This window comes from Leucoraja erinacea, chromosome 23 (assembly GCF_028641065.1).
Source record: "Leucoraja erinacea ecotype New England chromosome 23, Leri_hhj_1, whole genome shotgun sequence".
In the NCBI taxonomy this organism is placed as follows: domain Eukaryota; kingdom Metazoa; phylum Chordata; class Chondrichthyes; order Rajiformes; family Rajidae; genus Leucoraja; species Leucoraja erinaceus.
Window position 1 is genome coordinate 7,136,196 of NC_073399.1, and position 14,104 is coordinate 7,150,299.

Consider the following 14,104-nt stretch of genomic DNA (forward strand, 5'->3'; position numbering starts at 1 on the left):
GAGAGGAGAATTATGTAAGCGGCTGGTTAAAGAAAGCAGATCAAGGACAATGATGAAGGAAAACATACCGATGGAATCACTGGGATTCATGGTAATCGGATTTGCAGAAAGTGTCTGCATATTAAAAGGCTTTGGCTCAGCATTGATGAGTTGCAGTCTAGGATCTAAACACTGGTGTATAGAGAAGGAACAGAAGGATATAAATAAGCTAATGGAATTGGTAATGGAAAGTTAAGTATACAACATTTGAGAATGAGATTGATGATGTAGTGGAAAGTATAGATTAAGTGACAAAGGGTGATAATACCAGGAAATAGGAGCAAAGATGAGACAAGAAACAAAAAGGTTTGAAGATGAAATGGGGAAATATAATTAATTGAATAAGATACCTAATGTTGAACGTCATTCATAGTGTAAAAAGGCATCTGCAGAGTACTCCATTACAGAATTAAAGATACAGAATCATTAGAACAAGAGGAAGCCACTCAGATCCTCAAATCCATCCGCCAATCAATAAAATGCCTCCTGCAACCTAATCATACATCCATTTTCTTTGTCCACTCTCCCACATCTCTGTGATTAACAAAAAACGAAATCTTAGTATCAATTGCTAATCTTAGATCTAATTCAGGTGTGTATTTATGTTATGTTATGTTATGTTATGTAAAGGTCTGTCCTTTATGTTCAACTAAGCCATCATCCAATTTCAGGCTGGCAGAATTAAGTTTAGGTTTATTGTTGTCACATGTACCAAGGCACAGTCAAACGCTATGTTTTGCATGCTACCTAAATACATTAGATATACCATACATAGATACAATCAATTCAACCTCAAGTACAATAGGTAGAGCAAAGAGTGCATAGTAGAAGATAGAGTGCAGAATTAGTTCTCAGCATTGTAGCGCATCAGGTAGACACAAAATGTTTGAGTAACCTAGCGGGTCAGGCAGCATCTCTGGAGGGAAGGAATTCCTTCTCCTTCTCTCCGGAGATGCTGCCTAACCCGCTGAGTTACTCCAGCATTTTATGTCTACCTTCGATTTAAACCAGCATCTGCAATTCTTTCCTGCACATTGTAGCGCATCATTTCCATAAAGTCCAATGTCCACAATAGGGCAGAGGTAAATCAAACAGTACTCTGGCTTTTAGAATGACCATTCAGAAGCCTGATAACTTTGGGGAAAAAGCCCAAGTCTGCCGGTGCACGCTTTCAGGCTTTATACCCTCAGTTGAACCATAAAAGCCGATTTTCGTTCAATATTACTTCCTCCAATCTACATTTCCTCACACAGTCTGCCATGCATGATGTATCCATTTCCTTTCATCTTTTCCTTTCCATCTATTCATCCTTTATACACTAATTACATTGTAAGTTACAGCTCTGAAAATTACCACAGGGACAAAACAGGAAGTACTTTTGCAGTTTAAGAAATGGACTTCGATTGTATTTCTGTACATCAGGCCAATAACTAGTATGTTGGTTTGAGGAAGAATATAAACAAAAACCATTTAAGACCAAAACTAATCACCATCCCAGTTTGTTCACCAACATCCTTTAGGAAAGAAATCGTTGCACAGTATGGTTTATATGCCACTCCAAGCTGACTTCTCCATCTACATCAATGGAAGTGTCAATAAAATTCTGAATGTAGGATAAATGCCAAAGATTATTCATGAAGTCCATTTACTGACATCAACTTATGAAGTCCACTTACCCCGGTAATTAACACAAGGTTTTGAAGCTTGACATATTCTTGGCATAGCAACTCCCATATCAAGTTCAGTCAAGGTCAGCTCATTCATAAAATAAGGCAGCTGTCAAATTTAATAAAACAATCAGATTTTCAGAGGCGCTATAAGTGATAGCAAGAAACTAAATCACACCTCTTCCCTCCATATTCCCAAGTGCACCTTCACCATTCATTCTTAGAAACTGTAACAAATTCCGTTATTCAGAAAAACATCAGAAGAACATATTATTTTGCCTCCAAGTTAAAGAAAAATAAATATTCAGGGAAACAGCGAATAGTGGAAAGGATTTCATTGTGCTATCTGACATGATACTACCTGTTCTTTTCCATTATCCTATAACTATGAAACCAAAAAATCTCAATGCATTAAAAAATATATATATAGGAGATATTCCATTCCTTTTTCCTTTTGCTTGAGTCAAATCAGCACGTTTCATTCTACAAGATGAATTTAAAATTCTATATCCTAGTCATTACGATTGCCCATTTGATCTCCAACATCATCTACATCCATCCTTGCTGCTATTACCGTGATCCTTACTAGTCCTTGGTTAAATTAACCCAATCCTAACATATTATGCTAAGTGCAGTTGATCTATTTAGATGCCCTTACAAATATTCTCAAATATATTCAGACACAATCTTGTTAGTGTGATTGGAAAAAAAAAACCATCTATTGATGCTCCTGAACACATCATCAGTGATGTAACATGGGGTCATTGGGTGTTTCGGGTCTTTCAACATCAGACACCCTCACTCAAGCGACCCAGCCGTGGTTGATCAGACCACGACTTGTGTTCAGGTGGCATTCGTTCTTCCCCATGGACCTCCTCTCCTGAAAGTTGTATCTGAGGCCAAACATATCTGTTCCCAGTATCCAGGAATATGACCTCCCAGGCACATGCAGTGGAATGGAGAGCTTCAGCAAATAATGGTACGTTGAGATCACCACTATATATATGTTTTAAACAATAACTTCCCAACCTGTCATCATATCCCATCAGCAAATAAATATTAGTACAAAATTATCCTAAACAAAGTGATAAAAATATAAGAAAGTGGAAGTCAAAACTGATTTAAAAAGATTATGTCTGCATTGAATAGTTTGAGATGCCCAACTTGCAAGGAGTGTTAATGACTTAGGAGCTGACATGGACATTAATGACTATTGGTCACAATGGTCCCATAATGTAATACTAACATTAAAAAGTGCAAATGTTTCCAATTCCACCAAGCAGGAATAAATAAAAATACAATTCAACATCTATAATCACAGTTACAGATAAACTTTGATACAAGTGAACTGTGACAATTGAGCACGTACCCTAATTTTGCTGAGTTTCATCTGGATCTTCCGAGAGACCAAGTTAGACCAGTATTTTTCACCCAAGAAGTCCCAGAAGATTCGCCCAAGCAACGCATTGACCCAAGCTACTCGTTGTTCTGTGTCCTCATTCAGAATGATTGGTAACTATCATGTACAGTAGTATTAAATGATTCAATATGTAAATCCATGTGCATTGTTCCATGTACATTAGGAATCTTAAATTTGCTAGAATGACATGCCTAATTTGTTTACAAAAATGAATCAAAGTTTCTGCAGTACACAACTTTTTTACATTTTCATGAGATTGCATATCAACCTGATATCTGGTATTAAGTGTATAGTATTATCTTTAAGTTTTAGGTGGAATTATAAATTCTAATCCACCTAACACTTAAAGAGAATTCTAATACTATCCAGTTAGACTTTAATTTTAATTGTTTGTAGGAAGAATTCACACCAATGCCGACAATAAGGTGAAACTTATAATGCAAAAAAAAGTTAAACATCTTCTCATTCTTTCTTACGTTCAATCAAAAATATAACACAGATAACATTCATGGGGACATCTTTGGATCAATAGTCCTACTTAAGATGTTTCACAATAACTTTTTAATTTAAGGGTGCTGCAGAAAAAGAATGAAATGCAGCAAAGGCGCCAAACGAGATAATTTTCCATACCTTAGCAGTGGGGCTACCTTCAGCACTATGGGTAGGACTAGAGTTTGAACTGGAAATTTCGTCGGGAATATACTTTGTCATATATACAGCATAGTCCAGAAGCATTTTCTGACGCACACCAGAAATTAGATCTTTCTGTTTGGAATGTGATACGATTTCTTCAACACTTCCTTTACTGCTGTTGCGACTATGTGTCAACATTCCAGATTGGCTATTGTTTCTACTGTGTGTTGGCACAAAACCTAGAATGAAGCACAACTCAATTAATCTGCCGTCCTCACAATGTTTGTACGTGCAATCTGACAAATGTTTGCAATATCCCTGGTTATGTGCAAACATGGACTTGCTCTCTTGCACGTACTCTCAGGTTCAGGGGCAATTCCTGGTTTTTGCAGCAATTTGAAACTAGAGGAAAACGAAGCTAATCCTCAATTACCTGAAAAGGTATTGCTCATTTCAAATAAAATTTGATAAACTGAACAGGTAACATAATGAAGTGCAGTACTGTGGAGATTCAAGTCAGAATATTAATTGAACAGAATAACCAAAAATAGTCAATAAAATAACATGTCAATAAAAGGTTACTTTTCTATTTTTAATTAAAAAACACATCAGAATTTTTTTTGTGCATGTGCAATGTCTCAGAAATAAATTAAATTTGTTATTAACTTTTTAAAAAAGGAAAGACTCAACTTCTATGCTGCTTTTTATCCTCTGACAGAGGAAGAGTTAGAAGGTAGAATTGCAACACACCTGTGCAGGTAATATGGACAGAAAAGGTTCAGAGGGATATTGGCCAAGTGCAGGCAAGTAGGACAAGCTTGAATGTGCAACTTGGTTGACATGGACAAATTGGGCCAAAATATTAGTTCCCAAGCTATATAGCTCTATGACTCTACCCAAGATATTTACAATAACCATCTAGTTTTATTAATTATTTTATGGATTTGAATATTATACTAAAATAAATCTATTCCACATTATAAATTTAATTTAAAAACATTTGAAGTTTAATACAATTGCCCCATGAACCTGAGAGTACATGCAAGTGAGTAAGTCCATGTTTGCACATAATGCTCTTATCTCTGCCGTTTGAACCTGCAAAGTTATCTCAGGATGTAATGTGTCCTTGCAAGGAACACACGGGAGCCAAGAAGCTGAAGACAATGGAAATATAATCCTTGGCATGTGTGGGTTTCATTTCAATTAATTAATCTGGAAAGGTTCCACGAGAAAATTGATGAGCAGGAAATTTTAGTTTAGTTTAGAGATACAGCGTGGAAATAGGCCCTTCGGCCCACATAGTTTATGTTGATCAATGATCACCCCTCACTAGTTCTATACTAAACCCTAGGTACAATTTATAGAAGCTAATTAACCTACAAACCTCATTGGAATGTGGGAGAATACCAGAGCACCCGGAGAAACCCATGCAGTCACAGGAAGAACGTGCAAACTCCCAAAATGTTTCTTGCATATTTATTACTTCTCTTACCACACTCCCTTCACCTAATCTATCACTATAAGGTCGGAATAAAACTTTCCTGAGAGGCAGAGAGAATTTAGAGTTCAACAAGACTACATTTAAAAGTTTAATTACGGTTGCACAAGAAATATCACATGCATTAACAATGCACGAGTGCTTGTTGCATCATAGATGCACAAAGCCTTGCCATTAGATGGCATCATTACGTTTAGCTCAATGCTCGTTCAGACAAAACATGTTTTTCTACTTACTCACTTAAAATCTACTCTAAACCTGTAAGAAAGAAATTACATACTTGGAGGTATTTGAATTTCATTTTCCATTTTTTTTTTTTAAAAGGATGATTTAACTAATTCCATTAGACAAGGGAGCAGTATTATGCCATTTGGCCAATCAAGTCTACTCTGTCATTCAATCATGGCTGATCTATTTTTCCCTCCCAAACTCCTGCCGTCTCCCCGTAACCTTTGACGTCCTTACTAATCAAGAACCTACCAATCTCCCCTTTAAAAATACCCAATGACTTGGCCTCCACAGCCATCTGGGGCAATAAATTCCACAGATTCACCACCCTCTGGCTAAAGAAATTCCCCCTCGCTCTCAAATCTTTTACAAGTGATCAATTATATTGCAATTTTCTGGCGGAAACTGCATATTATATTTCAAAATTCATAATTAAGCAAGGAAAAGAAATAAAACAGGATGTTCAATTTGACAACATTGGGGGAGGAAACACCCAACTTGCTGCTGAGCTTCAGCTAGTGCATGTGATCTATGTGTAGGAAGGAACAGCAGATGCTGGTTTACACCAAAGATAGAGACAAAATGCTGGAGTAACAGCGGGACACGCAGTATCTCTGAAGAGAAGGAATGAGCGATGTTTCGGGGTGAGGCCCTTCTTCAGACTGAGAGTCAGGGGAGAGGGACTCTAGAGATATGGAGGGGTAAGGTGTGAAAATGACAGATTAACGCAGACAATAACTTGTTTTCATTCTTTAAAAATATACATTTCCAGTAAAGACTTCAACTTGATTACCTGGTTCTTCTGTGTGTTCAGTGGCTTCTTACTATATTGACCAAGTGATTGTTACTCATGTAAAAATATTTCAATAGGTTTCTCCCTCCAGTCCCTTGAGTGTGGGCAGGAGACACCTGATAGGAAGACTGCAAGAATAGCAACTGAATCATCCTACCGCAAGCAGAAAGCAGTGCTGCCTTGCTACAGACCTCTTTGGTGACCCTCGAACTATCCTTGATCGGACTTTCCTGGCCTTTACCTTGCACTAAATGTTATTCCCTTATTTATCTATACACTGTAAATGGCCCGATTGTAATCATATATTGTCTTTTTGTTGATTGGATAGGATGCGACAAAAGCTTGTCACTGTACCTTGGTGCACATGACAATAATCTAAACTGAAACTGAAAACTGCCCAACTCACTGCAGACAAAAGCTAAGGTATTTTGCTGGGTGCACCCATAAACAACTCAATAAACTTGTTCACTCGTTGGGAAGAACCAAAATGTGTAGCATTTTAAAGCTGAAACCATGAGGAAAAACTGAAATGTTTTGGGATCAGATGGTCCATAAATAGGACATGGGATTAGTCAGATATATGCCACGTGAATCAAAGTACATGTAAATGGTGAACTTTGAGACAGAGAGTACAGATATCTTTGAAGCTCAAACTGAGTCAAGAAACTTGATAAGTGCAGATTAACATTTTGAAACTGAATGCAGGTGCAAATGAAGTTAAATGGCATTCTGCATTCAATTCGAGGAATTAAGTACAAAAAGATAAGTCTGCCAATAGCTTCAGAAAAAAAATCCAGTACAGATTCACTGAACCAGAAGATTATCTTCACTCAACTATGAAACAGCAATTTAAAATTAGTACTAGAAGCATAAAAAGGGAGGTTGAAAGAACTGAATTCATGCAATATATTAGGATATGGATTATCACAAATGAAGCCAAACTATTCACAATAAAAAAATGGATTGAGGTAAACATTTGAAGAAAAATTATTGGGGTAAGGAAATAGCAGGGAATTTTGACTGGGATAGATTGCAATGAAAGCACAGGAACAATGAAACAAACATCTAACATCGATAATTACATTTTCAGAATTCTAAAGGAGTACATTGCTAATCAAACCAGCAGCTTTTCGTAAAATAAATCCACATCATATAGATATTTTCTGAAGTACCCTCTCAATAACATAGAAAGCAATTCACCTGGAATGCCGCCACCTCCTAGATTGGCTGGTCGTTTAGTATCAAGTTTTGATTTTGAAGCCGAAACAAATTTCCTGAACCATTCTTCTTTTTCTCTACCTGTCCTCCCAAAGAGATACAGAACTTGGTCCTTCTGGCAAATTGGCTTTGCAGAATCTTGTGAAACAGAAGGTTTCTTTGTCTCCTCAAGTGTTGTTTCAACCTTATCCGCAGATAACTTATCCTCTGCATTTTCTTTCTCTGTTTGAGTCTTTGACATAAAATCATCCTGTCTGGCAAGTTCAATACAAATTGGGTATTTCTTATTCCATACTCGTTTTCTAGCCAGATCTTTTGGGACTAAATGCACCTGTCAAAATAAAAACCAAACTTTTAAATTACAATTTACTGCTTGCACTTCTGAAAAGTTATTTCCAATATAACATATAGGTAATATAACCAAGATATTATGGCTTAAAGGAAAATGTCTGGAAAATAAACTGCAGATGATGGTCATATTAAAGAAAAAAGGGCCAACAGTGGTGGGAAGTCCCTTTTAAGGTGCTTCAGCTGCAGAGCTTTCAGAAATACATTCACCTGCACCTTGACCATTCATGCAAGATATGTTGATAAACAACATTCTCTTTTAATTCCAACTTTAATCTTTCAACCCAACTAAACAATTTAAGTGTCCTTATCTTTAAAAGATCAAATTTGTTTTGTTGCCAAAAGAGTAATCAGCATTAGGAATGTGGTGGGCAGATTCAGTTATAGTTCATTTGAAGCACAATTGCACCACACTCTACTATAATTTTAAAAATGTATAATTTAAAAAGTAAACAGATCTTTCTAGCACCCACTCACTTTGCTGTCTGATAAATCATAAATCTTCTGACTGATGTATGTAACTTCAGGTTTGGCCTCATTGAAAGAAGCTCTTCGAGATATATTTTTATTTGGTTTTGAAAGCCTTAGTACAGCTCCTTCAAGACGAATGTAGATAGAATGGGTCAGTGTTGCATGGTAGGTTTCAGGATCATAATTGTAGATTTCATTCATCCAACCCTGTAATAAAGTGGAAATAAAAAGATAAGCACTATAAACATACTTTCTTTTCAAGAATAACATTCAATTAAAAGAACAACCAAAGTGCCTTCAAACTTGATATAAGTATGTAAAATCATTAACACCACTATTTTTTCCCCTTTCTCTCATCAATGAAAACCTGGACTTTCTGAAGGGTTGTTATATCACAACAAATCCAATGGACACGCAGGACTAAATATTAAAATTAATCTATCCCTCACTATTCTGAAGGATCCCGTTTGAAAACAGTAATTATTTATCTTTGCAGAGGATGCCTGATCAAGAGCGTTCACTGGTCACAGGGTTCGATCTGAATAACAACCCCATGATATCTACCACAAAGCCAATTTTGTAGCTAATTGGTTAGCCCACCTTGGATCCCATGTGATCTAACTTTTAGAACCAGCGAGACCTTAAAGGCCTTACTAAAGTACACGTAGACATCATCTACCACCCTGTTCCCATCAATCACCTGGGACAGCCCTTCAATAAAAACTCAAATTCATGAGATTATTCTCCATGCACAAAGTCACATTGACTGTCCATAATCAGTTCTTGCCTTTCCAAATGGAGGTAGATCTTGTCACACAGACTCTCTCCAGTAACCTTCCCACCTCTGATGTTAGGCAATAGCTTGCAGCCCTTCTTAAACGAAGGAACAACATTAACCACTCTCCAGTCTACCAGAACCTTGGCCATCACTAACAATGATACAAATATTTCTGCAGGGTCCAGGAATTTTTTTCTTGGCTTCCCATAGTGTCCCACAGTATACTTGGTCAGTCTGTAGGGATCTGCCTTTGAGTGCTTTAAGACTGCCACCACCTCATCTTTGTAATTGTCGAGGTATTCAAGGATCATTAAATTTCCTAACTTCCATAAGCTTCATACGAGCCAAATGGGACTAGTTCCAGAAGGTACCTTGGTCAGCATTGAAGAGTTGGGCCAAAGGGCCTGTTTCTATGCTGTATTACCCTTGATTATAGGACACTACGACTTAAAATATGTTGGCTTTTCTATCCCCAGTAGCTGTTGTCTCAATAATGAATCATCAGTCGGCCATCTCATATGAAGTAAACACTTCATGGAAACAAAAAGGGTTTTGTACAATTTCATAACCCAAGTTCAACTAATTTTTCTCACATTTTCAGTTCATACATATATGGGAATCTTAAAAAATGGAACACTAAAAATTCAGCACGTCTTAAATAAACAAAAGCTATCAAGCAATTTTCACAAACAAAAATACTGTGGATGATGTAGATCAAAAAATCAAACAGATAATACTGGAAAAACAAAGCATGCGAAGTGAGAATCACTGAGAAACAAAATTAACATTTCAGATTGAAGACTTGTCATCTTATGAATTATTCATGTTAACAAAACAAATGATTCCCATTCATATGCATACGAGATGAAGCTTTTGTATTCAGTATTCTGTAAAGACAAACCGTATCAAAGCTATAACTAAATAAAAGCCAGTTTTAATCGACCTCAATTTATATGTTTAAAGCAGTGCATGATAGCCTAGACAAATCATCTCGAACTGAACTCTTTTCATCCTGAGAACAGTCTTTCCTAAGCATTTTCAAAGAAATAAAATCATACGTTAGAAAAACTATTATATAACATAAAATTAAAATCAAACCATCAGATGAGAAGTAAAATTAACAAGGTAGAATTTGTACAGAAGATTTTGAAAGCATCACAATCATTATGCTGATATTTGGAACATTTCTTACAGGATTAAAATATTGGTGAAATTAAGCTTTTTATTATTCATTTCAAACTCATTTCCATGTCTTTGATTTATAACGTTTGAAAAAATCATTAATCAGTGGTCATTTAAATGCATCTTAGTTATGTGAAAGTTACAAGTAGCTTTACTATACATCTCTGTGGGAATCTAGTCGATAAATTTCTGCCAAACTGTATTTCTCAACCATCACTAAGCAAATTACTTGGTCATTTATTTCATTGTTTGCCGGTCTTGCAATAAATAAATTATCTGCTGTGATTCCTTAATAAAAATAAATAAATAAATAAAAGCTTCTCCTGACTTCAAAATGCTTTACAATCAATGATGCATGATCACTTTCAGAATGTTGGAAAACTGAATCCAATTTAAGCAATAACCCACAGAGTTCATTAAATCGTGTGGCCAGATCATCTGCTTTGGAACACAATGTGGGAAAAATATTGCACAGGACAGTGAACAAATTTCCCATCGAATCTTTTACATCCACCCAAATCTGTTAAATGCGAATATCTGGAACATGCTTCCAGAGGAGGTATGGAGATATTACTACAATCTTTAGAAGACATTTGGTTAGGTACTTGGATAGGAAAGGAGTAAAGGAGTACAGAGCTAATGTGGGCAAAGGGGATCAGCATCATGATCAGCAGAAACAAGATGGGCTATAAGAGCGTTTCCATGCATATTTAGATGCTATCTTCTCAAAAGCACCTCACCACCCCACCAAATCTACCCTAAGAAAACAAACTATAGAAATGCAAGTTCTTATTTTTGCAGAAGATGGAATCAAAATGCTGGAGTAACTCAGGAGAAGGCAATTCTGGAATTCAATGCTAGAGGCAACATCTCTGGAGAGAAAGAACAAGTAACGTTTCGGTTCGAGACCCTTCTTCAGACTGAAAGTCACGGGATAGGGAAACGAGTGATTATAGACGATGAGGTAGAGAGATGCAGGACAAATGAATGGAAGATATGCAAAAAGGAACAATCGTAAAGGGAACAGGCCATTGTTAGCAGTTTGCTAGGTTTTTCCAGCTGTTTTAGCTGGAAGCTAAGTGAACAGAATGATGATTAACAATCCCAGAAAATAAAATTGCTTTCCAAAACATATGATCAATTACTGAAAAATATTTAGCTTTCAATAAAGCACTTTAGATATCAAACAAATGTCAGCTTCCAGAACAATTTGGTATTGCTACTATATAATGTAAATGGAATTTCTGAAAGAATGCCATTATTTCAATGAAATAAGACCCTGCTTTCATTCACATGAAAATTCCGAACTTTTAACGTAAAGATTTGCACCACTGTATTTGACTTCCAAACAATGTTCTGATACTGTAAAGGCAAGTTGGTTATTCCTATATTTTCTGCTACTTTACAAAACAAGCTCATTTCCTAGCTTACTTCAAAAATATTCAAGTAATTATTTTAATTATTCGTTGGTACGTTCAATTTAAACAGACTAATTTGATGGAACATTTAATTTAGAAAACAATGATGTCAAAGATTAATATATTCCCACCTTAAATATTTCTGGCTCCTTTATATCCAAGGTTTCCGTTGTTAGATGTTCAAAATAACTCCTCCTTGGTGACTGTTGATAGTCCCTCGACTTTCTTGGTACTAACAGCCAAACAACACCAATTGCCATCATAAACCCAAAGCCAATGCCTAGAAACAGACCACTTAAATAACTTGGAAGAGGCAACACTAAATAGGAATATACAAGCATTGTAAAGAATAATAAAGTCTTAAATGGAACTTCAGCAGACTGAACTTCAGAATCCTTTTCAACTTGCTGTAATATTTTAGCATCTTCTTCAATTGTTTTTTCTGCAGCCAAGGAGTCTGCAGGTTTATCTACAATACCATCTTCAATTTCAAATTCTAATTCTTCAAGGTACAAATCACAGTAGTCGTTTTCTTCTTTGCTGGCAAGTACAGATAGAGAGCATTTGTCTAAACTTAAGGGAGATTCCTTCAAAAATATTTGCTTCGTGGATCCCAATGATGAGTTTTTTGTGTCCTCTTTTGATGGCTCAGTTGCAACTTTAGAACTACTTTTATTTGGAGTTGAATCTTTTGCTGAGTAGTCTTCATCAGAATCACATTCTTCTTCTTTAATGCTATAGTTGTTGTTGCTTTCCAAATGTCCATTTAAACTACTAAGGGTGGAAAGTTCTGTTGCACTGGAAGATAAGGCCTTATGTCGCAGACTGCTACTCTCATCACCAATTATCTTGCTTAAAAGTTGAAACGGTTCATAAATAACCTCTGAAAGACGTCTTTTAGTGTCTTCAATTCTGGCCTCTACTTCAGTTACTTTAAAAAATGACCTACCTTCTGATGGAGAGGTGATTGGAGAAGAAGGTGCTGTCTTAGAATCTCCCCCAGTGACTCGAGGTTGAGTAAATTGTTTGAACAGATGCAAGTTTATCCTCGAATCAAAGGTCCTGATTGGAACAGATTCAGACTCTTCTTTTGATGTGTCCGTTGACAGAGATTTAACTAGTGTTTTCATTATGTCTCTTGTCCTTAAAGGAGTGGATTCTTTTGGTTCTACTTCTGTTGAAAGAGATTTTACCAATTTCATGAATGGCTTTGCGCTTGCTGTGGAAGATGAAGGGACATTGAATGGCACAACAGATTTAGATGTGGAATCAGATGCTGTGGCTGAGATTGGAGTTCTCATCTCTGAGGACAAACTTGTGGAATTTAATGGTTGGTCCAATAAGGAGGACAATGGCAATGTAGTAATCGATGAAGATGGCAATGTCACTGATGTTTCTAATAATTCTGAAGTTGTCGTCGTTGCTGAGGATGGACTGGAAAATGTAACTGCAGTTGATATTGCCGAAGAACTTGATGAGGTAGCGGGCTCTGATAAATGTTGGCCACCATGTTTACATACACACACTTTTTCTTTAAGCTCTGGCACAAAACCTTTGTCTTTCACCTCTCCAGGAAGTATTGTTGAGGAATCTTCAAATTCTTCTTCCTCTTCCTCCTCCTCTTCCTTACCAAAGGCAGAAAAGTGTATGGTGATGGTCTCTCTAGAAACAGAGCGCTGAACCTGCACTTTTGGCGTTGACGACATAGAAACTGCTCTTTCTGCATTGTTACCACTCTGACTTGTCATTGCAGTCTTGCATTAAGTATCACAATCTAAAAATAAAGTATATACATAAATTACACTTCTGTAAATTCACAACACAAAAAACAATTCAAGTAATCTGTTGAGAAAACAAACTAAAGTTTGCAAATTTTACATCAACAATGTCTTTCCAGGTTCACCCTTTAACTGAAAACCCTTTCAAAATAAATAATTTTTGGAGCTGCCAACAGTACTTTACAACTAAAGAATCGTATAATAAAATCAAGAAAACTGAGCTATAATTGCCAGAATACAAATCAGAAGAAACTAAAGTATAGATTCTGTTCCAGCAACCATGAACGAGATCATTCAAGGAATGAAAAGATTATTTATTTCCTGTTTCCTCATGCTCAGGCTTTTAACCTGAACAACCAAGGTACTTCAGCCCTGTAAAGAGAAACCGGAAAATCATCATAAAAACAGAAAATAGTTGCAGAAGTAGGCCTTTCGGCCCTTCGAGCCAGCACCGCCATTCAATATGATCATGGCTGATCATCTTAAATCAGTACTCTGCTCTTGCTTTTTCCCCCATATCCCTTTAGCCCCAAGAGCTAAATCTAAGTCTCGCTTGAAAACATCCAGTGAATTGGCCTCCACTGCCTTCTGTAGCAGAGTATTCCACAGATTCACAACTGTCTGGGTGAACAC

The 14,104-nt window shown here is 36.5% G+C and overlaps 1 protein-coding gene across 3 annotated transcripts in view; it reads right to left on the bottom strand.

Annotated features, from left to right (window-relative positions):
• Nucleotides 1-14,104, bottom strand: part of tex2 (testis expressed 2) — a 44,274-nt gene that overhangs the window by 13,608 nt on the left and 16,562 nt on the right. For all 3 annotated transcript variants that reach the window (XM_055653742.1, XM_055653743.1, XM_055653741.1), the window contains exons 2-7: nucleotides 11,825-13,467; nucleotides 8,322-8,522; nucleotides 7,479-7,827; nucleotides 3,757-3,998; nucleotides 3,076-3,222; nucleotides 1,716-1,815 (exon numbers count right to left, since the gene is read on the bottom strand). In XM_055653742.1, coding sequence (XP_055509717.1) covers nucleotides 1,716-1,815; nucleotides 3,076-3,222; nucleotides 3,757-3,998; nucleotides 7,479-7,827; nucleotides 8,322-8,522; nucleotides 11,825-13,441 — 2,656 coding nt within the window. In that variant the 5' untranslated portion in view covers nucleotides 13,442-13,467. The remainder of the gene's footprint in view (nucleotides 1-1,715; nucleotides 1,816-3,075; nucleotides 3,223-3,756; nucleotides 3,999-7,478; nucleotides 7,828-8,321; nucleotides 8,523-11,824; nucleotides 13,468-14,104) is intronic.